Source organism: Amphiura filiformis, chromosome 7 (assembly GCF_039555335.1).
Source record: "Amphiura filiformis chromosome 7, Afil_fr2py, whole genome shotgun sequence".
Taxonomy (NCBI): domain Eukaryota; kingdom Metazoa; phylum Echinodermata; class Ophiuroidea; order Amphilepidida; family Amphiuridae; genus Amphiura; species Amphiura filiformis.
The window spans coordinates 6,566,593-6,594,456 of record NC_092634.1 but is presented as its reverse complement, the minus strand read 5'-3'; the positions used below and the strand labels follow the sequence as shown (position 1 = coordinate 6,594,456).

At 37.6% G+C, this 27,864-nt stretch overlaps 5 protein-coding genes across 5 annotated transcripts; 1 reads left to right on the top strand and 4 right to left on the bottom strand.

Annotated features, from left to right (window-relative positions):
- Positions 1 to 34: 34 nt before the first annotated feature.
- On the bottom strand, positions 35 to 10,115 carry LOC140157584 (uncharacterized). Its single transcript, XM_072180824.1, has 5 exons — positions 9,514 to 10,115; positions 7,017 to 7,209; positions 2,086 to 2,230; positions 1,662 to 1,740; positions 35 to 561 (listed from the first exon to the last, which is right to left on the bottom strand). The coding sequence occupies exons 1-5, from the start codon at positions 10,113 to 10,115 to the stop codon at positions 186 to 188; spliced, it is 1,395 nt and encodes a 464-aa protein (XP_072036925.1). The 3' UTR covers positions 35 to 185.
- Positions 10,116 to 11,619: 1,504 nt separating this feature from the next.
- LOC140157583 (uncharacterized) lies at positions 11,620 to 12,528 on the bottom strand. Its single transcript, XM_072180822.1, has one exon. It carries the CDS (start codon positions 12,526 to 12,528, stop codon positions 11,620 to 11,622), a length of 909 nt encoding a protein of 302 aa, XP_072036923.1.
- A 3,042-nt stretch (positions 12,529 to 15,570) lies between these two features.
- On the bottom strand, positions 15,571 to 16,479 carry LOC140157582 (uncharacterized). The gene has a single exon (XM_072180821.1). It carries the CDS (start codon positions 16,477 to 16,479, stop codon positions 15,571 to 15,573), a length of 909 nt encoding a protein of 302 aa, XP_072036922.1.
- A 2,018-nt stretch (positions 16,480 to 18,497) lies between these two features.
- LOC140157581 (arylamine N-acetyltransferase-like) lies at positions 18,498 to 20,989 on the bottom strand. Its single transcript, XM_072180820.1, has 2 exons — positions 20,940 to 20,989; positions 18,498 to 19,176 (listed from the first exon to the last, which is right to left on the bottom strand). Exons 1-2 carry the CDS (start codon positions 20,987 to 20,989, stop codon positions 18,498 to 18,500), a joined length of 729 nt encoding a protein of 242 aa, XP_072036921.1.
- Positions 20,990 to 24,906: 3,917 nt separating this feature from the next.
- Positions 24,907 to 27,864, top strand: LOC140156686 (uncharacterized). The gene is made up of 4 exons (XM_072179624.1): positions 24,907 to 25,095; positions 25,793 to 25,928; positions 26,817 to 26,927; positions 27,468 to 27,864. The coding sequence occupies exons 1-4, from the start codon at positions 24,926 to 24,928 to the stop codon at positions 27,519 to 27,521; spliced, it is 471 nt and encodes a 156-aa protein (XP_072035725.1). The 5' UTR covers positions 24,907 to 24,925; the 3' UTR covers positions 27,522 to 27,864.

Genomic DNA, 27,864 nt, shown 5'->3' with positions numbered 1-27,864 from the left:
CATTCATCCATTCATTTTAGTCTTCTCTTTGTTTAACCGGTCAGTCCGGGCAGACACACACTTGGGTCCTGATGGGACCAGGCTCAAGCTCAATTTTATGCAGTCGATAACCTTTATACAGTCGATAACATAATATGATTATGTTACTTTATTTTGGTATATGTTTCATCCAATAAGTTAAATCTTCACTTTTCAAAGTTGTACTTCATCTTCTCAATAGCAATTTTAACCAAATCACCAGGAAGCTGTGGGAAGTATTTGGCATGCAGATCTACAAGTTCTTCTTTAGATCTAATTTTAGTCTTCTCAATTTTCCCTTCATCATTTTCATAAAGTAGACTTGTACCACGAATAGCTAACAACTTCTGCCCAGGATAGGCTACTGCACACATCAACTGGAGAAGAGTTAGTCCAGGCATAGGAGGGTTCTGGGTCACATAGTGCTTGATCATGTAATCTCTGAAGTATTCAATTTCCCTTGGCTCCAATGTGAAGGTCATATACTTCCTCCAACCATCAATTATGATGTCTTTCTCATTTAGGGGTACAGTTGAATATGACCTATTAGTAATATGACATAGCTACCACATGACCCCAAAAAAATTGCAACAGAAGGTTTTTTGGTATTTTCTTGCAGTATAAGGTCTAATAAATAACATATCAAAAGTTTAGAAAAATTGAACTTGGGGTAAGGGTCCAAATGTGACGTAATCAAAATGGCCGCCAAAAGCTGGAAAAATACCCATTAATCTACTGATTTCATCCATTTTTCACTCGATATTGTGGGTTCCACTGGTGACAATCTTGTTCAGATGTACATTACTGGATGTAGTAATAAATCTTTATATTGTGGTATTCAGATGGATCAATTTGACAGCCATTATGCATTTCAAAATGGCCGCCGTTTTGGTACTTTGACATTTAAAATCAAATCATGCACGTAATTGTAAAGCGAAACTTTTAAAAAGCGTTGGCTTTTCTAAAATAGCCAATATCCTTTGTACCCATATTCCATTAAAATTTATATAGGCATACAAATCAAATTGGCAGCAAGAGTGAATTTCAAAATGGCCGCCATTTTGGTATGTTGGCTTATTGACTTAAACTATGCACTTATTGCAACTTGAAACTTAAAGCGACAGAAATTCTAAAATAACCAACATCCTATGCACCCATAGTACCACTTTTAAGTAGGCATAATGTACCAATTTGGCAGCCATATAGCATGGCTGTCAGATATAATCACCATATTGATATGTTGCTTTTAGTATATTCTTGGAAGTACACAAAATTCATCTTGCTATACCACGATGCGATGCCTTTGTTTGCAGTAGTATATATCAACCACATTGTATTATACATGTCTGTTTGTTGTCATCATCATCATCGTCATCATCTGAGAATAGTTCTTGATCCATGTTCTCACATTGGCCTATATGTGTCCACATGCTCCAGAGCAATTGAGTCCATTCTTTCTGTATCTACATTTCACTTTGATGCATCCTGCAGAACAACTGCATCGAATCATCTTCATCAATGATTCTGGTGCTGGACTTCTTTTAATCATGAGTGGAACAAATTTGTCACCTTGAAAAATCCATCCCCAGTCACTTGGATTCATACCATCACTTTTACACATCCAATGCATGCCCTGTACATACATTCTCATGAAGTAAAGCTTTGCAGCAGAGGGTGTGGGTGGAAGTCTTTCAGGTTCAACAAAGCTCTTTGCTGTGCAAACTGTTTTGGAAAGAAACATGTAGAGTAAGGATTCCAAAGCGTCTGATTGCTGACCATTAAACAGAGACACCATTGCTTTGCAGCCTTCACTTAATACATATTCTTGTTGATCCATATTGAGAGTGCAAAATGCCTTGGAACAAACTTGTAATACAGGATCACCAATGATGATTTAGTTGAATACAGACTTGCCTACCCCAAATATTCTTGAAGTAGTGTCGCAACCTGAAAACGCATGGGCAAACAACAAATCCGAACAAATGTCATAACTGAGTAAGCGCTTCGGAATCTTGATATCATACACATATGGTTTATCATTGTCAGACAGAAAGTACAGGTCCTTACCGTCCTTTTCTGCATAATGAAGAAGTAATACCACCAGATGTGTCTTCTCCAAATAGGGTTGTTGACTTAATGATGTCATTGCGACTGCTGCTTTCACTGTATCAACATGTGCATCTTCTTCGGCGTGGATCACATGGTATCCTTTCTGTTGCATACGGTCACCAATTAGTTTAATGAGAATCTGATCATTTGAGTTGAAGGCTTCTTTCTGCTAGCATCTGATATGTCTACCTTATTTGCAACCTGACTCTTGTGAAAGATGCATGATTATCAGAAGAGGAACATAGTGAGCAGTCCTTGGAATTGTCTCAGGGCCATCCGCCTCTGATAAGTCGCACGATCCTGTATGGCTTGTAATAGTGATGCAATGGTTTGGTCATCAGTGACCTTGACAGTCCAAGCAGATGCAAGGGATAAATGCCGATGAGGATGTTAATGTGCAAAACCTGTTCAAAGTAGGTAAAGATACAGTCAAACAAATGGAAGGACAGACTGTCCTTTCATATAGCTACAAATGGAAGGCTAGAGTCAAAATGTAAGGTCCAGGTCACTGATGACCAAACCATTGCTCCAGTTCTGTTGTTTCAAAGGTTCCTGGTTGTATCACAATCTGGAGATCTGTGCTTAGATAAGGAAGTTTATCATTAACTATCACCATATCCACCATCTTTGTTTGAAGCAAAGTATACGTATGTGTAGTATATTAATCATCTAATCATCAGCGACCGAAAGTCAGCTGTTCTTGTTTACCTTTGGGCTACTACACAGAGCTCGTCTCCCATTAATTAAGTGACCTTTTGCCTTGTGACCTTTGGCCCTCAATAAATTGCTTTTGACATGTGCTACTAAAATGGCTGGTTGTTGTCGTTTTGATTGAGGTCTTTTGTCCACTAAATAGTTCCTTAGCCGGAATAGTTAAACCCCGACTAAAGGATATAACACTGGCGACGAGATGGCTGCCCAACGTGCACTTGGAGATATCCCGATTTTCAACAAAACTGCGGAGGATTTTGAAACTTACGCGGAAAGGTTGGAACACTATTTTGCAGCGAACGGGATTACAGAAAACAAGAAGTCACATCTGATCACGCACGTCGATCATGAAACTTTCAAGTTGCTGAAAACACAGGTAGCGCCTGATAAGATAGAGGACAAAACGTATACACAATTAAAGCAGGTCTTAGTGGAACACTTTAACCCAAAACCAGCGATAATAGCTGAGAGATTTGAGTTTTGGCAACGTGACCAGAAGGGGGGGGAGAGTGTGAACGATTTTGCTGCTGAACTAAAAAGGCTTAGTTATAAGTGTGAATTCGGTAACTTCCTAAATGAAGCACTACGCGATCGTTTGGTGTGTGGTCTCCGTGATATTCATACTCAGCGCAAATTACTTACAGTAAAAGATCTGACTTTTCAAATGGCCCTAGATACAGCGCACGCAGCGGAAGCAGCTAAACAGGGTGCGCAGCGGTTTAATACCAGTAGTAGTAGTACAAGTGTAACTAACTATGTAGGGGGTAGTAGACGTAGACACCAAAATTATAATAAATCCAGTAACGGTGCTAGTAGTAACCGTAAACCAAATAGTCAAAGTAACAGTTCGTCTACATGCTACAGATGTGGAAAGCAAGGTCATACACCCTCAGACTGTAAATACAGACAGTATAAGTGTAATTTTTGTAAACAACAAGGACATTTGGCTAAGGTATGCCGTCAGAAGAAAGGTCAATCAGGTCATACACATTATGTTGATGAATCGCAATCACATAGTCATGAGTCAAATGTAAATAGTTGTCAAAATGTCAGTAATCATGGTAATGTACAGGTAGCTGGAAATGCTAGTCAAGAAGTGCATTCCGAATGTCTATGTCAACAAAGCGCAGGTACATGTAACATGATGCAGGATTTTGACACATTAGGGTTGTACCATGTTGATGTTGAGCGTGTTGGCCATGTTGATACAAAGAAATCAACAAAACCAATTGTTGTTATGATGAATATTGCTGGCACACCAGTACAGATGGAAGTGGATACCGGTTCTGCTAAAACTATCATTCCAGAAACTCTGTTCCGTGACAAATTTGGACATGTCACATTGACACCGCCACAAGATGGTCTCAAAACTTATTCTGGAGAACCACTGCCCCTTTTGGGTGAGGCAATGGTTGAAGTGTGCTATGAGGAGCAAAAATATGTTTTGCCTTTAGTTGTGGCCAAAGTTGAGCATGGTCAACCTGCATTATTGGGTAGAAATTGGTTACAATTCATAAGATTGAATTGGGAGAATTTGTTTGTTGCAAATATTATGCATGTTTCAGAGTTGGACACAGTGTTGTCTAAACATGGGCCTATATTCAAGTCAGGTCTTGGCACCATGAAACACATTAAAGCATCCTTGTATGTTAAAGAGAACTCAGTACCCAAATTCAGGAAAGCTCGCCCTGTACCGTATGCTTTAAAGGAGAAAGTTGAACAAGAGTACGAGCGCCTACAAAAAGAAGGTATTATAGTACCAGTAACACACAGTGAGTGGGCATCACCAGTGGTACCTGTAGTAAAGAGTGATGGGTCAATTAGAATCTGTGGGGATTTTAAGGTGGGACTAAATGATGCTTTGTATGTTGAAAAATACCCACTCCCCAACCCTCAGGATTTGTTTGCAGCACTTGCAGGGGGTACCTTGTTTACTAAATTGGATCTTTCTCAAGCATATCAACAAATGATATTGGATGAAAATTCTCGTCAGTATGTAACAATAAGTACACACATGGGCTTATTTCAGTATACCAGATTGCCTTATGGTATAGCAAGCGCGCCATCCATATTCCAGGCAGCCATGGAGCAAGTATTACAAGGAATAGATGGGGTTTTGTGCTATTTGGATGATATTTTGATCACGGGAAGTACGGAGGAAGAGCATTTGAGTCGGTTGGACCAAGTATTGGAACGGTTGGAGACACATGGCTTACGGTTGAAGGTTTCGAAGTGTGAGTTTTTCCAGCCACAAGTCCAGTACTTGGGACATCTTATCGATGCAAATGGTCTCCATCCAACACCCAACAAAGTCACTGCAATTATCAATGCCCCTGAACCCAAGAATGTATCCGAGTTGCGCAGTTTCTTGGGTATGCTTCAGTACTATTCCAGATTTTTATCTAACTTATCAACAATGCTAAAGCCATTGAATGAGCTGCTCAAGGCTTCTGTAGTATGGAACTGGAGTGCAGAGTGCAAGGCAGCGTTTGAACAAGCAAAAGCCACACTGGCATCTGCCGAAGTACTAGCCCACTATGATGTAAATAAGCCATTGCGCTTAGCAGCAGACGCATCTCCTTATGGAGTAGGAGCGGTTCTGTCTCACATAATGCCAAATGGAGAAGAACGCCCTGTCGCTTTTGCGTCGCGCACGCTCACGAAAGCAGAGCAAAATTACTCCCAACTTGAAAAAGAGGCCTTAGGGTTGATTTTTGGAGTCCGAAAGTTTCACTCGTACATATACGGTAGGAAGTTTACTTTGATTACTGATCACAAACCGTTAGTGACAATTTTGGGACCCAAAAATGGCATTCCTCCACTTGCCGCAGCGCGTTTACAGCGTTGGGCCATAATTTTATCTGCTCATCAATATGAGATTGAATATCGCAACACACACAACCATGCAAACGCGGATGCGCTGTCTAGATTACCAGTGCCTAGTACCGCAGACTTCACCCACCATATTGAAGAAGCCATTTACGCTGTGTCGCATGTTGATGAGTTACCCGTCACAAGTGGTGAGATTGCACAAGCAACGAAAAGGACCCTATTCTGTCTAAAGTATTAGACTTTACTCTACATGGACACTGGCCAGCAAATGTAGACAAATTGCTTGAGCCCTACTTCCACCGCAAGTTAGAAATTTCAGTGGAAGACAATTGTTTGCTATGGGGCAGACGTGTTATTATTCCCAACGCTTTACGGAAGCGTATTTTGTGTGAATTGCATGATGGACACCAAGGAATTTGTAAGACTAAAAGCCTGGCCAGAAGTTATGTTTGGTGGCCCAGACTTGATAATGACATTCATGATATGGTACAGAACTGCCAAATTTGTCTTAGTGTAAGAAAGCAACCACAAGCTACACAGTCCCAAACTTGGAGGTGGTCAACTGCTCCAATGGAGCGTGTACACATTGATTTTGCGGAATTTCGTGGTCATAACTTCTTGATTATCGTCGATGCACATGCTAAGTGGCCTGAAGTTTTCCCCATGTCATCCACAACGTCAACCCAGTTATGCAACAAACTGAGACTTTGGTTTGCAGCCTATGGGTTACCTAAAGTCATTGTGTCTGATAACGGACCACAGCTTGTGTCAGACGAATTTGAAACTTTCTTGCGCATGAACAATATAAACCATGTTACAAGTCCACCATATCACCCAGCTACAAACGGAGCTGCGGAACGTATGGTTCAGTCAGTCAAGTACTCTCTAAAGCGCAGTTTTGAGGAACACAGCAATTTGCCAATGTCACACAGAATTGCAAATTTTTTGTTCTCATACCGCAATACGCCACATGCCACTACAGGACATACACCAGCAGAACTATTTCTCAAACGCCAACCACGCACGCGTTTGTCAATGGTTAAACCTAGTTTAACAGCACGCATGCAAGGTCAGCAGGAAGCTACTAAAGATCGTGGGAAGGAAATACGAGAATTTACGCCAGGAGACTCCGTTATGGTTCGCAGTTTCAGAGGAAGCGATAAATGGAAACCAGGAGTAGTTATGCAACGTCTTGGTCCTGTGTCATACATGGTTCGCGTACAAGGTCAGTTGCGACATGTGCATATTGATCACCTTATTAGTGGTAGTGTTCACTCGCCAAATGAAAGAGTGGACCCAATGGACATCCCTGTGGAACTCCCAATTCCACTAGTACCACAACCTACAGCAACTGCACCAGTGCCAAACCCACTGCAACCGCCGAGTGCACCCAATGCCCCTATTACGCCACCACCGTCTCGCGTCACACTATCTCGCGACACACCACTTCGCGATACACCACCTCGCACCTCACCACCTCGCGAAATACCAACGCGCAGAAATCCGCCTAGGCATTGCGGAGCACCAAAGAAACTAGATCTGTGAACCTTAGTTGACTAAGTTGGTTCCAGTTGTTATTAAAACAGAAAAGCACAAATGATATCTACTCAGTCAAGCATTTGGAGACATTGAACTCAGAACTTAAAACAAGACTCAGATTGCAGTTTTAAAGATGCATTTTTATTGACCAAAAAGGGTTATGTTTGTTGATGTAGATTCTTATTATGCTGTAAATGTCACATGTAACAAATGACATACATTTAACATTAACATAACATTTCCCAGAGTTGAGTCCCCAGTCTCTGTAAAAGGCTAAAGTACACTCAATGTAAGAGGAGGAGTGTAGTATATTAATCATCTAATCATCAGCGACCGAAAGTCAGCTGTTCTTGTTTACCTTTGGGCTACTACACAGAGCTCGTCTCCCATTAATTAAGTGACCTTTTGCCTTGTGACCTTTGGCCCTCAATAAATTGCTTTTGACATGTGCTACTAAAATGGCTGGTTGTTGTCGTTTTGATTGAGGTCTTTTGTCCACTAAATAGTTCCTTAGCCGGAATAGTTAAACCCCGACTAAAGGATATAACAGTATGTTTTACATAAGCCATATAAAGCACCACTACTACAAGCCATGCTTCTGAAGGTTCTCTTCTACATCGCTTGAAGTGGGCAGAAGGAAGCACCCTTGCCGATAATTATGCATCTTTCACATTTGATCACTATGGCCAGACCACAGTTGTCTTTGATGGATACACTGGTGGACCAACCACAAAGGATAACACGCATCAGCGCCGCAAGAGTCGGGTTGCAAATAAGGTAGACATATTAGATGCTGGCAATTTGCTGGCAAGAAACGCTTACTCAGTGATGACATTTGTTCGGATTTGTTGTTTGCCCATGCGTTTTCAGGTTGCAAACACTACTTCAGGAATATTGGCGTAGGTATGAAGTCTGTATTACACAAAATCATCAATGGTGATCCTGTATTACAAGTTTGTCACAAGGCATTTTGCACTCACAGTATTGATCAAGAATATGTAGAAAGTGAAGGCTGCATAGCAATGTATCCGTTTAATGGTCAGCAATCAGAGTCTTTGGAGTCCTTACGCTACAGGTTTCTTTCCAAAGAGGTTTGCACAGCAAAGAGCTTTGTTAAACCTGAAAGACTTCCACCCACAGCGGCAAAGTTTTACTCCAGAAGAACTTATCTACAAGTCATGCATTGGATGGGTAAATGGGATGGTATGAATCCAACTTAATGGAGATGGATTGTTCAAGGTGACAAATTTGTTCCACTTATGATGAAAAGAAGTCCAGCACCAGAATCATTGCTGAAGATGATTCGATGCAATTGTTCTGCAGGATGCATCACAGTGAAATGTAGCTGCAGAAAGAATAGACTCAATTGCACATATAGGCCAATGTGAGAATATGGATCAAGAATTATTCTCAGATGATGATGATGATGATGATGATGACAACTAATTCCAACATACATGTATAATACAATGTGGTTGATGTTACTACTTCAAACAAAGGCATCGCATCGTGGTATAGCAAGATGAATTGTGTGTTACTTCAAGAATATACTATTGATTTTTATAGCTGACAGCCATTTTGAAATGTAAATATGGCTGCCAAATTGGTACATCTTCTTCAAGTTACGGCTCAACACCCCAGGTAGAGAAAAGCTAGTCGGTGCATATGCCTACTTGAAAGCATACTATTAATGGTGCTGTGGGTGCAAATGATGTTGGTTATTTTAAAAGTTCTGTTACTTAATGTTTCAAGTTACAATACGTGCATAATTAAACTCAATAAGGCAACATATACCAAAATGGCGGCCATTTTGAAATTCACTCTTGCTGCCAATTTGGTTTGTATGCCTACCTCTATATAAATTTGAATAGGAATATTGATTCAAGGGATATTGGCTATTCTTGAAAATCTAACGCCTTAAGTTTCACCTTACAATTATGTGCATGATTTACCTTCATAAGCCAAAATACCAAAATGGCGGCCATTTTGAAATTCATTATGGCTGTCAAAGTGAACCATCTCAATACCACAACATAGAGATTCATTACTACATCCAGTAAAGTACTTCTGAACAAGGTTGTCACCAGTGGAACCCACAATAACGAGTGAAAAATTGATAAAATCAGTAGATTAATGGGTATTTTTCCAGCTTTTGGCGGCCATTTTGATTACGTCACATTTGGACCCTTACCCCAAGTTCAATTTTTCTAAACTTTTGATATGTTATTTATTAGACCTTATACTGCAAGAAAATACCAAAAAACCTTCTGTTGCAATTTTTTTGGGGTCATGTGGTAACTTTACTCTACTATATTGACCTTCTGCCACCAACTGAACTCTTCGCCTTCCTTGACAAATTTATACACCTGGAAACCACACTTGTACACAGGCGATTCTTTGTCGAAATCCAGTGAAATGGCTTGGAAGAAAGGATCTCTTGTGCCAACATCAACATAGTATTTATCCCCAGTCTTCACTAAGTTTTTAACAAGAACTGACACATGGCTACATACACCATTTAGTCCTGTTTCACATGCATTGAGATAAACATCAAAACCTAATGCTTCCAGAAGATGCTTCGTGAAGATGTTGTGATCATAACAAAGGCCTCCTTGTGTGCTAAGAATTTGGGCTTTGATGTCATCCATTGTAGATAGATGTTGATCTTTGTCTCTTCTGGATATTACAGTTATCGATTGATATGGAATCTTCTGCCGGTAGATGTTGATGATTTCATCCAGAAGGCCAGCTTTGTCATTGATCAGTTTTTCTTGGATAGAAGTTATCTTCAAAATGTATTTGAGGAAGTAAAGAGCTTCTGTCTGTGATAGCATTGTCATGTAGAATTCATCAATCTGTCGGAAGGACAGGTTTTCACAACAGTTCAGTTTGAAGTTGGTAGTCATGATATTAGGGATCAATTTATATCTATTCATTTGACTTGTAGTTATTTTACTTGGCTACAGCTTGATGAAAACAACACCTGGTTCACTAATGACAAGTTAACAGTATTATTTTTAGTATGTTAAAAAACAACAATAAAAATTCAATGCAAGCATAATATGCACACAGATGCTTGCAATTTTATAAAGTAAAATTGACTAAAATATATTATTAACCCTTTATATTTTGAGAGTGAAATAATTTATTCTTTGTGTACTACAGCATGATACTGTACAAATGAGTAGGAAAGCTTGGGTGTCACTATCTACTGGCCTCCCATTAAAAAACTAGAATATCAAAAATTACATTTTTGGTGTTTACAATGAATATAATTTGGTAATTTTTGATGAATTATTAACAAGTTTAGTTCTAAATTGTGGGATATGAATTGAAAGCAATTGACCTTTGAAATGACGTAATTTTAGCTAATTTGGTGCGTCTATCGAAAAAAGGGTACGAATACAAGAAAGTGTAATGATGATGCAGAAGCATGTTGATTCCTTGTGGTACACAAGCATCAGTATAGTATACACATTTTTATTTGCAACTTAACTACATGTAAATAATATTGATGATAATAATATACAGCCATAATATAGGAGTAATGTAATTATATAATAATTAGTTTTAAAGGAGCATTTCATGATCCACAGACTCAGATCATCCCCACACTTTACTCCAAAAGTGCTGAGGTTTTTATACCATCAGCAGCCTAGAACCCAAATTCCGTTGTTTGACAGAGACATTGTCCAATTTGTATTTTCTAAGTATAGACAGACAGAAATTACAACACATTGGCATATTGGGCACTGTAATATTAGTGCATACAATGCAATTATGCCTAACTTGTAAATTCAATATCTCAATCAACTGAAATTTGGAAATAATCTTTTTTCATGGATGCTAGAATCATGTAGTGCCCCTTTAAGACAGTGCCATCAAAGTAGTCAGTTTAGATATTATTCCTTAAATTTAAAATATCCAACTTCAAATATTTATGCTTTTGATACAGTAGATACTGGTTGTGTAGATGAGTTGACCAATGACGTCACATGTTTATATTCAGGACACCATCTGTAGTGTCTATGGCAGACCACGTGGAATCTTATCTGATGAATATTCATAAATAATGAAATCATTTTGTAAAAATTTAAACCTTTGTTGATTAATTTTCTGATATTATTTAGGTTGTACTAAATGTAGACAAGTTTGATGCTAAGCATTGTTGGTATGCATTCGTACGGTCTATATTTTACTTGTTTCCCCACATGAAGTTGGTGTACCTTGCTCTTTTTCTTTCTAATTGTTGGTATTATTTGTTTGAAACTGAAGTTGATGCACAACAAAATCAACTTTCTCCATGTAGACTTTTGAGTTTTTATCTCAACCAACAGGCGTACCAAATGCAAACACATTGTCACCTTATCTATAAGTCAACCCTATGCTTTTCACCAAGTTACTTATTCATCACTTTTCAAAGTTGTACTTCATTTTGTCAATAGCAATTTCAACCAAATCAGCAGGCAACTGTGGGAAGTATTTCCCATAGAGACCTACATGTTCTTCCTTAGATGTGATTTTAGTCTTCTCAATTTTCCCTTCATCATTTTCATGAAATAGGCTTGTGCCACGGATAGCTAACAACTTCTGCCCAGGAAAGACCACTGCACGCATTGACTGAAGAAATGTGATTCCAGGCATAGGAGGGTTCTGGGTCACATAGTGCTTGATCATATGATCTCTGAAGTACTCAATTTCCCTTGGCTCCAATGTAAAGATCATAAAGTTCTTCCAACCATCAATTATGATGTCATTTTCATTTATGGGTGCAGGTGAATATGACCTATTGACCTTCTGCCACCAACTGATCTCTTCTCCTTCCTTGATAAACTTATAGACCTGGAAACCGCACTTGTACACAGGTGATTCTTTGTTGAAATCCAGTGGGATGGCTTGGAAGAAAGGATTGCTTGAGCCAACATCAATATAGTACATATCTCCAGGTTTTACTAAGTTTTTAACAAGAACAGATACATGGTCTTGTAGACCAGCCAGTCCTATGTCACATGCATTAAAAGAAACCTCAAAACCTAGTGCTTCCAGAAGGTGCTTCATGAAGATGTTGTGATCATAACAAAGACCTCCTTGTGTGCTGAGAATTTGGTCCTTGATGTCATCAATTGTAGATAGATGTTGATCTTCGTCTCTCCGGGATATTACAGTTAATGATTGGAACGGAATATTCTGCTGGTAGATGTTGATGATTTCATTCAGAAGGGCAGCTTTGTTATTGGTCAGCTTTCCTTGGATGGAATCTATCTTCAGGACATCTGTAAGGAACCTAACAGCTTCTTCATGTGATAACATCATTGTCATCTTGTTTTAATGAATCTGTGAGAATTAAAAATTTGATAGCAACATTACGTGTCATTCATCAGTAAGAAAATAATATTCAATAATAAAAGTTGGTAATAAAGAAACAAGTTCACATCTGACATCAACTGTCAATCAAACTCAGATAATTTGTATTTATGATTTGTTGTGATGATTGAAATTTCACAACATGTGAAATAACCCTATGGCTAGGTTTTTACCTTCAAGCATGCACACCATCTCGTTTTGTTTTAGTTACAGGAAACTTTCTTTCCTGAAGGCATTATGTCGGTGACATCCCGCTATCTCTAAGGACCGCTATCTCTAAGGTTCGCTATCTCTAGGTTCGCTATCACTAACGTGTAAAGTGTATGGAGATCAGAATCCCGCTCTCTCTAATAGAGAAAAGGGTTTGCTATACCTAAAAAAGGTCCGCTACTTCTAAGGTTCGATATCACTAATTTAGAATAAGGTTCGCTAATGCTAAGGTTCGATATCACTAATTTAAAATAAGGTTCGCTATCACTAATTTAAAATAAGGTTCGCTATCACTAATTTTGAATAAGGTCCGCTATCACTTATTTATTGAAGGTTCGCTATCTCTAAGGTTCGCTATCCCTAATTTTGTTTAGGGTTCGCTATCCCTAATTAATTAAGGTTCGCTATCTCTAAGGTTCGCTATCACTAATTTTGATTAGGGTTCGCTATACCCAAAGTTCGTTATCACTAATCTTAAATATGGTCCACTATCTCTAATTTTAAATAAGGTCCGCTATCTCTAATTAAGAAAAAAGGTCCGCTATCTCTAATTTAAAAAAAGGTCCGCTATCTCTAATTTTAAATAAGGTCTGATATCTCTAATTTCAAATAAGATCCGCTATCTATACCCTATTTAAAATTAGAGATAGCGAACCTTATTTAAAATTAGAGATAGCGAACCTTGTTATGAATTAGAGATAGCGAACCTTGTTTGAAATTAGAGATAGCGAACCTTATTTGAAATTAGTGATAGCGAACCTTAGGTATAACGAACCTTAGAGATAGCGGACCTTATTTGAAATTAGAGATAGCGAACCTTAGGGATACCGGGATTGTTAAAATTAGAGATAGCGGACCTTATTTTAAATTAGTGATAGCGACGCTTAGAGATAGCGAACCTTCAATAAATTAGTGATAGCGGACCTTATTTAAAATTAGAGATAGCGAACCTTATTTAAAATTAGTGATATCGAACCTTAGGAATACCGAACCTTTTTCAAAATTAGTGATATTGAACCTTAGGTATAAAGTGGACCTTTTTCGTAATTAGTGATAACGAACCTTAGGGATAGCGAACCTTAGAGATAGCGGTCCTTAGAGATAACGAACCGTAACCATTATGTCAACTGCCCAGAAAAGTTGCTTTTTGTCTTGCAAAAGTACCGACAGCGTTAACCATTTTATTGTTGACTTTTTATTATAGAGCAAGGGCGGGGGTCGACTCGACAGGCAAGAATAACAAGGTATCCCATTATTATGCTTACACATTTGTTAAATATGATAAATATTTTCATGTCTGCTTCTCTAAACTTCCTTTAAAATAATATTTAAAATACAAACCTAACAAGAGAACAACAAAAGTAAATAAATTGATGAAGACAAAATTATAAATAAACTTTTAACTACAGTACTACCATGAAAACTATGAAAAAACAGCAGGTTGCAATAATGAATACTGCTACTCGGTATCATACAGGTGCTTACTGCTATATAAAGAAAATGATTACTACCATACACGTAGAGATAAATAGATATATGGTAAAATTCTCCCAAAAAACCTGGTAACAAAGAATGAGCATTGTGGAAGATTTGATGTCAAAGATTGTAAGCAATAATACTTACTCGTCTGTTATTCACAGATACCACTGATGTTTGTTAGACACCTCAAGTTTGAGTTATGAAATGAAAGAAACAACAATATTAGTCCCGTAGCTAGAATATCTGTGCGTAACCGATTTACATGACATGTATATCGTAACTTTTTGACGATCTATTTTCATGGTATATTGGCCCTGTTATATGACTTACCCACATATGACCACACAATGACCTGTACTTGTGCTGCCAGGCATGCAATATTCTATTGTAACCCACTTGGCTTTGCATTTTGGACTCGCATGGTATTGGTAATTTGGAATCATTGTATACACTGTAATCGACCTACTCCCTATTCCAGAAAAATACAGCACTAATTTGGGGGAATTAAAAATATATTAGCAAATTTTGCTGAATGAAACATAGCTCAATCCTAATCATTCATTTCATACTAACTGGAGATAAAAAAAGAAAGTTCACTAATTTCTTGAAAAAAGAGTCAAAAAGATGCATTTTCGGCACATTTCTGACAATCAAGTCTCAAAAATCAATGACTTGGAACAAGTCTACACATTCAAAATCTTGAGTATATGCCACAATTTTACTCTAATTTTCTCTTCTTTGTAATCAGAATGCAAAAATGAATAAAAACTCAGCAAAGTCGCATAATATGAACACAGGTGCCTGCAATTTCATAAAATTATATCAACAAAAGGACATTATTAACCCTTTATACATGTATATATGTGACACGATCTGGTCCATGGGGGCCAAAGAAGGCATTTTTGAAAATTGAGTTACTGTAATTATTACATTACACATACAATAGGCTATCATTTACTGAAAACACCAAAGGTCTAGCATACTTGTTCTAAAGTTATGAAGTTTTTGATGTATATTTTCTTATGTATTTTAATGTTTTTTACTCTATGTTTTACCTAATTATCTCAGTTTCAAATTTTGCCGCTTTTGGCCCCCATGGACCAGATCGTGTCACATAGTGCCGACAATGAAGTATTTAATTTCTTGTGTACTTGCAAGTACTTGTGTACTTGCATTTGTTTTTTCTTGCATGACACAAAATGAGTAGGAAAACTCTCACTAATAGTACATGTACAGTATAGACGTACTAAAACATTGTCACCACATCTATAAGTCTGTCCTATGCTTTTCACCAAGTTAATTCATTCTTTACTTTTCAAAGTTGTAGTTCATTTTGTCAATTGCAATTTTAACCAAATCACCAGGAAGCTGTGGGAAGTATTTGGTATGCAGATCTACAAGTTCTTCTTTAGATATAATTTTAGTCTTCTCAATTTTCCCTTCATCATTTTCACGATGTAGGCTTGTGCCACGGATAGCTAACAGCCTCTGCCCAGGATATGCCACTGCATGCATCACCTGGAGCAGAGTTAGTCCAGGCATAGGAGGTTTCTGGGTCACATAGTGTCTGATCACACACATTTGATTTCGGAAGTACTCAGTTTCTCTTGGCTCCAATGTGAAGATCATATACTTCCTCCAGCCATCAATTATGATGTCTTTCTCATTTAGGGCTACAGTTGAATATGACCTATTGACCTTCTGCCACCAACTGAACTCTTCGCCTTCCTTAACAAATTTATAGAACTGGAAACCACATTTGTACACTGGTGATTCTTTGTCAAAATCCAGTGGGATGGCTTGGAAGAAAGGATCTTCAGCGCCAACATCAACATAGTACATATATTTGGGTTTTACTAAGTTTTTAACAAGAATTGACACATGGCTAACACCATTCAATCCTATGGCACATGCATTAAAAAAAACTTCAAACCCTAGCGCTGACAGGAGATGCTTCATGAAGACATTGTGATCATAACAAAGGCCTCCTTGTGTACTGAGAATTTGGGCCTTGATGTCATCCATTGTAGATAGACGTTGATCTTCGTCTCTCCTGGATATTACAGTTATTGATTGATATGGAATCTTCTGCTGGTAGATGTTGATGATTTCATTTAGAAGGCCAGCTTTGTCATTGGTCAGCTTGTCTTTGATATAATTTATGTTCAAGATTTCATGAAGAAACTGAAGGGCTTCTTTATTTGATAGCATTGACATCTTGGTTTAATGAATCTGTGAGAATGAAAGAAAAGTTTAATAGCACCATTCTTTAAAGTTTTAAAGTTGAGAATTCGGCAGACGGCTGAACCCTGATTGGTCTTTTTGTTTTGCATGAATTATTTTGAATTGGAGAATAGGGGACCAGGGCAGCACATCAGTTTTTTAAATGGTGATCAGCATCGACCATATTGCACTGCACCGTTATCTAACCCAGTATGACGCCCTCTTTTGCTTACTTATCACACTAAACACCTTTAAAATTGATATGCTGCCATCTAGAACTAAAGATATTGATCACTTGTTATATTCAAAGTAATTTATGTGCAACGTTATGAATCCGGATTCAGCCAAATTTAAAACAAATTATCGTAACATGCAGAGCATCAATCTTGGTACATTTGGCATGGGATGGAATCTATCTGAGCATCAATCCTGCAACATTTGGCCTGGGATGGAATCTATCTGAGCATCAATCCTGCAACATTTGGCCTGGGATGGAATCTATCTGCAAGGTTTCTGTAAAGAACTTAGAACAGCTTCATCATTTGATAACATCATTTCTATCTTGGTTTAATGAATCTGAGAAATTGTCATTCATCAGGAAAATAATAGTATCCTAGAATAAAAGTCAAACTCAGATACTATGTATTTACCATTTATTGTGATGATTGAAATTTCACAATATCAGCATGCCCTATGGTTAGGTTTTCACCTTCAAACATGCAAACCATCTAGTTATCAAAGGTAAATAATTTAATGCCATTCTCAAACCTCCCTTGAAATAATATTTAAAATGCAAAACTAACAAGAGAACAACAAAAGTAAATAAATTGATCAATGCAAAGTTATAAATCAAGTCATTTCGTCGACGGGTCCTTAAAGAACTTTAGCAAAATTACCCTCGATTAGAGAAAGGCGAGGGTAATTAATTTTGTTTCACTGGTTTCATTTTCTGATATTGGATTTCATAATTTAATCTTATATACCTCGACACCTGCTGATGTTTGACCTTTTGCATGTCAACACATTCCTGGTGCTCTGGAGGTCAACTGGGCAGGGGAGTGAGTATCAGGGTTGGAATTGCCAGAGGGCATATAGTATGGTGACCCAAGTGAAGTCCAGCTGCAGGGTTAGGATGACAGATTGACCACTGTGTTTTTAAGACTAACTTTCATGCTCATGGCAATTGCCATGGCAACTGGCTGTCAAAGCTGAAAACATTTGAAGAAAGCATGGATTCAAAAGTTTTAAGGATATGTACATGAAATGTAAACTTGAAAAAAAAACAAGTACTGGTATTATGCAGGTGCTATATAAACAAAATTATTACCACCATACAATGAGAGCTAGATAAGTATACTGTAAATTAACATGGTAACAAAGAATGAAAGAATTGTAGAAGGTTTGATACAGGTGCTTACTGCTATATAAAGAAAATGATTACTACCATAAAATGAGAGATGAATAGATCTATGGTAAAATTCTCCCCAAAACCTTGTAACAAAGATTGAGCATTGTGGAAGGTTTGATGTCAAAGATTGTAAGCAACAATACTTACTTGTCTCTTCATATATACCATTTATGATGTTTGTTAGACACCTCAATTTTGAGTTATGAAATGAAAGAAATAACAAACATTATTAGTCCTGTAGCTAGAATTTATGTTATTTACATGGCATGCATATCATATCTTTTTGAAGATCTATGTTCATAGTACATTGGACCTGTTATCTTCAGGCCTAACTTGAACTTTTGCTGCCTGGCAATGTGGCATGCAATATTCCATTTTTACTACTTGTATTATGTACCGTAGCTGTTAAGCTCCCAAATTTGTTACAATTGTGCACTTTGTGATAAAAGCATGGGAGTTTCCACACTTAAAGTACATGGTGCAAAGTTTATTTGAAGATGTGGAGGCATTTTAGATTTGATCTCTATTTAAGAGTAGGCTTACCAAATGTAAAAACATTTATAACTTAGTCCTATCTATACTTTTCACCAAGTTAATTTGTTTTTCACTTTTCAAAGTTGTATTTCATTTTGTCAATTGCAATTGTAACCAAATCAGCAGGAAGCTGTGGGAAGTGTTTCCCATAGAGACCTACAAGTTCTTCCTTAGATGTGATTTTAGTCTTCTCAATTTTCCCTTCATCATTTTCATGAAGTAGGCTTGTGCCAAGGATAGCTAACAACTTCTGCCCAGGATAGGTCACTGCACGCATTGACTGAAGAAATGTGTGTCCAGGCATAGGAGGGTCCTGGGTCACAAAATGCTTGATCATATGATCTCTGAAGTATTCAATTTCCCTTGGCTCCAGTGTGAAGGTCATATACTTCTTCCAACCATCAATTATGACGTCTTTCTCATTTAGCGGTGCAGTTGACCTATCGACGTTCTGCCACCAACTGTTTTCTTCCCCTTCCTTGATAAGCTTATAAACCTGGAAACCGCATTGGTACACTGCTGATTCTTTGTCATAATCCATTGGGAATGCTTGGAAGAAAGGATCTCCTGAGCCTACATCAACATAGTACATATCTCCAGGTTTTACTAAGCTTTTAACAAGAACAGACACATGGTCTTGTAGACCATCCAGTCCTATGTCACACGCGTTAAAAGAAGCCTCAAACCCCAGTGCTTCCAGAAGGTGCTTCATGAAGACGTTGTGATCATAACAAAGACCTCCTTGTGTGCTGAGATTTCATCCAGAAGGGCAGCTTTGTCATTGGTCAGCTTTCCTGGGATGGAATCTATCTTCAAGACATCTGTAAGGAACCTAACAGCTTCTTCATGTGATAACATCATTGTCATCTTGTTTAATGAATCTGTGAGAAATAAAAGTATAACAGCACCAAAGTCATTCATCAGGAAAATAATAGCATCCAATAATAAAAGTTGGTATAGTATTTTGCAGTAAACCTTTGACGAGCGTGACTACCGCGACGTTGCAAATTCTGAGCTGAACAACGCATACGGCGCACAGTTCAGTCATAAATTGCCACTCGGCAACAGCAGATCTCCTCAGCAGCCAATCAGAGACAAGTGCATCCAACGCAGTAAATACACGATGTATGCTTAAAATACGCGCTCGCCAAAGGTTTACTGCAATTGATAATAATAAAGTTGACCTCTGACATCACCTGTCAACTCAGATACTATTTGTTTACGATTTGCTGTGAAGATTGAAATTTCACAACACAGTGTGCCTTATGGTTAGTTTTTCACCTTCAAACCATCTCAAAACTTAAGTCTTAGCAATAGGAAACTTTGCTTGCTGCAGACACTATGTCAACATAAAAGTTGCTTATGATGCCTTGTAAAAGTACCGATATCGTTCACCATTTTCTGCAATTCCATTTCTCGAATGAAGGCGCCAGATGATTCAACCTCCCTTTTATGCAATTACTAATCAATCACAGGCCATGGGGAGTTTGATTGACAGGATTGTCAGACACAAGCTAGTTTCTTTATTGCTTGAATATTATTATAGAGAAAAAGTGGGGAGCAGGCAAGAGTAAAAGGTTGTCCCATTATCATGCACACACATTTGTGGAAAATATGTGGTAAATATTTTCATGCTTGCTTCTCAAAAATTCCCTTGGAATAATATTCAAAAATAAAAACTAACAAGAGAACAAAAAAAGGTTGCAACAACAAACTGCTGCCACCTGCCACACTGTGTTATACAGGTACTATATAAACAAAATTATTACTACTATAGAATGAGAGCTAGATAAGTCTACTGTAAAATTGTCCCAAACAACCGGTAAAAAAGAATGAGAGCATTGCGGAAGGTATGATGCCCAGTGTTAGATGTCAAAAGGCTTAAGGTGGTACTACACCCCCTGATCAATTTTGTGACTTTTTGCATTTTTCTCAAAAAATAACTGCACACTGGTAACAAAAGGTATGTATATTGTAGGGGCAAGGAATCCAGTGACTTCACTGAAATTTCAGTGATTCAAGACAAGTGGTTCATTATATATGTTAAGAAATGGGGTACATTCGGTACCTCTTTTCTTATCATAAATAATGTACCGCTTGTCTTGAGTCACTGAAATTCAGGCTGAAATTCCAGTGTAAAACTGGATTCCTTGCCCCTATAATATACATAACTTTTGTTACCAGTGTGTTATTATTTTTGAGAAAATGCTAAATCACAAATTTATCAAGGGGTGTAGTACTACCTTTAACTAAACTTACTTGCAAGAAGTCTGGCATTCACTAGCACCACTTAATAGGATAGACACCTCAAGTTGAGTTATGAAAATTATTATCCTCTTTGCTAGAATTTGTGTGCTTGACCCTTTTACAGGACAGTTTGTTCCTATCTTATCTTTTTGAAGATCTATGGTTTATTGGACCTGTGATCAGGGCTGAACTTCAGCACACTACACACAGTGACCCATATATTTGCTGCTGGCCAGGCATGCATATACTAGTATTCTGTTTTTACCTGCCTGAACTTGCATTTTGACCCTCATGGCATTGGTAATTTGATATCATGGTAAACACTGTAATCAACCTAATTAGCACCTGGGCGATTAAGTGAATGATTTTCAGTTAGCGCTTATGAAAATTATGAAATGAATGTTTAAAAGGTAATTTTATTTGATGAAACTTGTATGTACAAGAGCAATTTCAGCAAACACAGATCATTTTGCAGATAACTTTAAAAGCCAGGAATATAAAGGGTAAGAAACGTTATAATAACATTCAAAAATATTTTTGAAAACTTGCTAGAAAATATTCCAACATAATGTTAATTAAGTGTTGACAAAGTATTTTGCAAACATGTTTCCAAAGAATATTTAAGAATAAAAATTTCACAGTATTATCATTGTTTGTTTGTTTGTTTCATTTATTATAATAGATACTTCCTTCGATGGCAACACTTCATCACCAAACAACACCATCTCCAGAAATCTCAGACTACCCTACAGCATACATCAGATACTCATCAGTTGAACTCTGCCTTTGTAAGTTGGAAGAATGCATACAGGTGTAGTCAGATCTGCAAGGAATATGTTGCTAGGAGACAAAGAGTGGTGGTAACTGATGCATTTGAGGAGTGGAGACAATGGACCTTGAATTGCAGAGCTGATAGGCATAGACATCGCATGGCTTTGAAAAAGGTTGGTATAGTCTGTCGCGACATCTTGAGAATAATTCCATGTTGGATTTTGCAGTGGCAGATTTGAATCGGTGTATTTACGAGGTTGCATCGTCAGCGTACGGACAAAATTGCCCTTCTACGCTGCGCAGGGTGAGGTAAGCATGCACGATTCGAATCTACCACTGCAAAATCCAACATGGTGTTACTTTCAGCTTGAGACGAAATACATGAAATAAAGCAGTGGGCATCTTTAGGTGAAAATTGGGTGTTGAATTCAACAACAAGAAATCCATTTTACCAGCTGTATACATAGATAATATAAAGTTGGGATTTTATCAATTTGAGTAGGCCTGTAACTCGTGGAGGCAGTCATTCCAAGGCCACCTAGTGGCAGATGAAAAAGCAAACAAAAGAAGAGGAGTATTTTGAACAATATTTTGTGAATATTAGATCAAGTCAGCTGGAACATTTGTGATTCTGACTATCACTTGCAGTGTACAAAACAATAAAAACTAGCTACGTCAGACAGGCTTTTCTGACAGTTTTGCCATTGTGGGAGGAGGAAAAGTAATCCCACCCATTAATCAAACCTAGGTCCTCAGGCATGTGAAAATTTCAAGTTAGCATAATTATTTTCACAAAAACATTTTCCAACCACACTGGGACTTGAACTGGGGACCTCTCACACTGAAGTCTGATGACATAACTGCTTGACTAACTTGACTGCCAACAAGATCTAGAAAGTGAAAGTTGATGTTGCCATATGTGAAGGTTTTTAACATTATCCCTTGTGATTTGGTGCCTACTTGGTATAAACTAAAAGCAATTTCATAGTCCTACCATGTTTCATACTTTGAATATTTTATCTTCAGGCAAGCTAGGTTTGATGCTTTCTTCCAGTCCACAGTGCAAGTTGTAACAGTTTTAAGAGTTTTCTTTTCTGACAATGTTTAATAATTCTAGGCTTTTCACACATGGAAGTATGTACTGCAAGTTCAGAAGCATGAACGAGACAGAGTACGTCCCATAATACAGCACTGGAGAGCAAAGACACGCAGAAACAAGGAAAAACGGGAAACAGTGTGCCAAATTCAGCAGGCTTGGGAAAAGAGATGTCTGCAAAGTATCATGGGTAAATGGAAAGATGCCTTATTGAATAAACAGAAAGCTGATGAACACTGCAGGGTGTATGTTATGAGAAGGTAGGTTATGTGTATGTGTGGGGGTGCATTTGTTTTCACCGACCTATGACATTTCAGACCCACAGTAACTCTGGGCATCTATGGTCATAAGAGAACAGCAGAGTTTCTTTTGAATACACTACCTGAAGGTATATTTTTGGTCATCTATGAGTTGTTACTGTGCCTATCATATTTTGGCATAAAAGACACACCAGACCATGGAATATTATAATTGTCTAGTGTGTAGTATAATAACACTTTAATTTTGCATGCTTTATTTCATTTTTAATTCTAAAAGGTTATCCTCAAATTCAACTTTGTACATTTTCTTCAGGATCATAACAAGCTGGAGACAGATCATTACCAGAAATCAATCCCTCCGAGTGCTTTACACCAGCTTCCAGACTAAATCAAAAAGACAACATCTCAAACAAGGTTTCCATCTATGGCTTGTCAAGTACAGACATATTGAGAGTCTCAATCAGGGCGTAGACACTAATATGAGAGTACAGGAGTCAGTGAGGTTACAGCAAGCTTTTGTCTTATGGAAGACACGACTGATGGAGAAGGAGAATTGGAGAACTGCGTGTCATCAGGATACTAGGTGGGTTACGACTTATAAAAGCAGTGGCATAGATGGTAGGGCAAGTGGGTAGCGAAGCCATTACTGTGAGTGAATATTAACCCTAACCTTCCAAGTGGTTTTTAGATATTGGGGAGGAAAGAAGGAACAAGCAAAAGGAGTGAAGATGAACAAAGAAGTTGCTTGGTACCCTATCTTTTCAGCCCCAGGACCAGTCACGTGCCAAGCATTGCATCGTGGTGTTTCGCTGGCCCGGCCAATGAAATTGTACGTGCATATCCCTTAGGGTGATTACGTCATGGGAAGCATGCATGCATGTGTAATACTTGGTATTGCTTTGTTAGAATTGGCATGATTAGTGTTTAGAGTCTGCAATGATGCAGCAAGCTTTAAAGTTATGAAAGACAAGACTGGTGAGGAAGTTACGAGATGTTATTAGGATACCAGGGACTGGGGAGGGGAAAGAAGGGGACAGTTTAACCACTGGTTCAGCAGAAATCTGTGAGATTACATTTTACACTCACTGTACTGGAGTATTGCAATTTATCAGTATACATATGTACCAAGTAGTTCCTGCTTCAGCAATAGCTTGTAGGTATGTAAGTGGCAAGGGGCTTTATAACCACAACTATGATGCAGAGGGGTACTGAAGTTTGGTCTGGGTAGGGGTGTACTAAGAATTTCAAAGTGAACCCATCAATTTACCAAGTTTTCAAGAAATATGGACAAATCGGTATACCAAAAGTAAAACTTTTGGACCAAATTAACAAGTTTTCCCAAAATTGTCAGACATTTTTCAAAATATTAGGTAACAGTGAGATTATTTTCTGATAAAATTGAGAAAAGTTCGAAAAAATGATCGCCCATCCATATGCCAAAATTGACCTAAAAAAGGTTCATTAATCTTTCATACACTCCTATATCAAACCAGCCAATAAGAAAAGCTGTTAGAAAAGTACGAAACATGCATTGATTGTATATATTGTGCACTCCGCATACTACGCGCAGTGTTTCGTTCGCGTTGCGCAGGATTAATTCATTTTCCGGGCGGGTTGATACATTTATATTTGGTTCTGTTTTCCAACATTTTTAGTGATAATTTGTTATCTTGTGTATGAAATAGATTAATAAACTTGTATTACTTATTGGGAGAGAAATTAGACCAAATAATGCACTAGCGCTGATGTTGATGCGTCTAATGCACTCCCCCCTTCGGGGCTCGTGCATGAGACGCATCAACATCAGCGCGCATGCATTATTTTGTCTAGTTTCTCCCCAATAAGTAATACGCGTTCATTAACCTATAAACCAAAAATGCAACCCATGTTTGTGGCACATCAGTTCAGTTCAGTTCAGTTCAGTTTTATCAGTTCACATCATCCCTGTATGGTCATTTGTATTGAGAATTTGTACCTGCATGGTGAACAAGTAGAATAATATTGATGCTTTTATGATGTACCTTATAAGTTATAGCTATTCTAGTTATTTACTTCTTTTTATTCAATTTTAATTCAATTTTCTCTATTTCTCGTGAAAGGTTTGTCACAGCAACATTCTTCAATATGTGGAAAAATGCTCATCAGACAAAGTGTGCAGTGAAGCATCATGGGAAAATGATCATAAGAAAGACTTTTGACCAATGGAGGAAGTTTGTAAGAATCAGTCACGGGGTGAAACAGCATGAAGTGGACATGGCTGTATTGGCTGATGCACACTACCAGCAAAGAATGTGGTGAGTAAGCTTTATTATATAGAGTGTAAAATACTCAAAATGTGTCCATGTGTCTATGTACGATAGCTGTAAAATATATTCCACATAAAGCATTTGCCTTTTTGGCATAATGGGTTTTGTTGAAAAGGACTGATCCCACCTACTTTTTGTCATATAAATGAAGAGTCATTCATGGGATAAATCAGTTACTAATTTATTTTCCATTAAATTTTCTTCACTTTAATCTGAAAATCCTGTCAAAGGTACTTCACTAATTGTGCCTAAAATATGGATATTTATCTTGTTGAAAAAAGAATGAGAATGGTACTTTCCCATTTTAGAAACAATTGACTCACTTTGCTTTATCACATCACACTTCATATCTATAAGTCTTACGTCAGAAAAGATATCTTACACTTCCCATAATGCATTTCTTCCATTTCAATTTTCTGTGCTGATTTTCTAACTAGTACAACATGGGTCAATAGTAACGAAATGTACCTCAATAAACAATGCACATCCAGATCTAGATCTATTCACAAAGTAAAAACAAAGGGAACCTGTACAAATGTAATGGGAGTGTCATTTGATGTAATGAGGTGATGCATCATATTGTAAAGGATTCTAGGAAGGGTAAGATATCTTCTGGTCATCCATGTTCTCATGATCATGATCATGTTATGTTAATTATTCCATGTGTCTCATTTCTTGTTTGTAGCAAGCAGGTGCTTCAGTTGTGGCATCATGAAGTGTTGGTGGAGAAGCATCTGACTGTTAGAAGAGACAGACTAGCCAGGAAATATTCAACACTTTGGCGTCATAGTGTAGCAATGCAGAAAACAGCCAAACATATGGTATGACTACTTAAAGCAATATTATAACATTTTCAAACAAAATAGATTAGCATTTCTTTGCCATAAAATGTTAGATTTTACTGTCAGATATATCCCCTTTTATTTTTGAGCCGACTAACTACGGCAAAGCAAAGAAAATTGGAATTTACTACCAGCGCACATGTCGCCAATACGTACCACTCCTTCGGTCATGTTGTGGTACGACCCTTTGTTGTGTATATCACCGTCCCACACGTCGTGACGTACTGTGTGTTATGAACATCGTGTATGCGTTCGACTAATAATTCCATCGTAATAATAAAGCGCTGAATCAGCCTTTAATTTAAAATCACGGATTTTGACAAAACTACAGCACTTAGAGTCTTGATTTTTGCAGGGTATATTGGTTTAATAAAGTACAATTTAATCGTGTAAAAAAGGAATTTTAAAAATTTAGTGAGGGTGTCTTACTCAGCAAATGTTATAATATGGTTTTAATGTACATGCTACTCATCTATAAACAGGGGTGCTCATTTTATGATAATGTGATTTACAATGGGGCATATTATTTCAAAGGTGGAAACATTCAGCTCTTAGTAAACAGTACTATTTATCTTTACAAAAGACTTGTTTCCTTTAATGGCCACCCCAAAGGAAAGATGTGGACAAACAGAAGTAGCTTAAATAAATTTCTTGCATATAATATGTGTGTCCCGCTTAGTCTTAGACGCTGCTAGGTGAAGGGCTTTTAAGAAGATGGTTTAAAAACCATCCTCTTTGGTAATTTGTGGAAGGGGAGTGTTGGCCTTACAAAATGAAATTATTTAAAAAGCAGTGGGGATTGATTGCTTAAAAAATGTTATAAAGAAATTAAGTTTTGTCAAACCATTTTCTTTTTCTCACTTCTAGTGTACATATTGGCAGTATAGAAGGGTGTGGAGGCAATGGAGGAAGCAAGTCATGCAGGGTAAAGCTGCTAGGAAAGTTGAGAATTACAATGACACACAGCTTAGCAAACAGGTAAATGGATTTGGTATGGTTTGTTAGGCACCAGAAACAAATTTGTACGATCTTTGGATCGACCGTTGATGCTGCTTTGATGCTTATCATTAATGAACTATCAAATAATTGGATCAGAATTAATGCTAAATTTATATTGTTCAATATCACTACAGGTAAAAATAACTATGTTATCACAATTAACAAATAGTAATTCATTGATTTTATAAATAATATGCCCGGTGGATCGGCCAAGCATCGATGGAAAATCGAACTAATTTGTTTTTATTGCCTTACAAGAAAGCAAAAACACATATGCACAACCAAGCACCCCACATAAATATAAACCTACCCTCCACACACACATCACACTGCACAGTTGTGTGGGAAAAGAACACATGTACACATGGGCACTCATGAACATCCCCTTTGGCACTCAAAAACATGATTGATATTAATATTATTTATTCTCATTTCATTACCATTACATATGAATCTGTAATTCTATATGATTTATATTGTTACATATTTATCTTTACTTGTATATTTCCTGTTCTCCAGGTATTCACTGCATGGTTCAAGATGGCGCCTGTTTCCAAGTCTTTCAAGTATTGAAGCTGTTGAATTATCTGCTAGGAATGAAGTGTCTATCACCAGCCCATAGTCAGGGGTTGCGGATGCGTGTAAATCCACAGAAAGGTCCAATCGTTTGGGTGAAAACATGTTTAAATGTGCCCTCAAAGGTCCTCATTTGGAAGACATATTGACATAGGGGTCACTTTATTTGTGTGAAGATGTTCAATAAATGACAGTCCTGCACTGTACTTCTGTATTTATTTTTGGTTTGTCTAGTTCCAGCTCGGCTTTCTCAACCGCATTAGTGCTAAACAGCTTTGCTAAACATACATTTCATGCAACCCAAAGTCAATCTTTGGTTTTCAATTGAATCACTATGTTG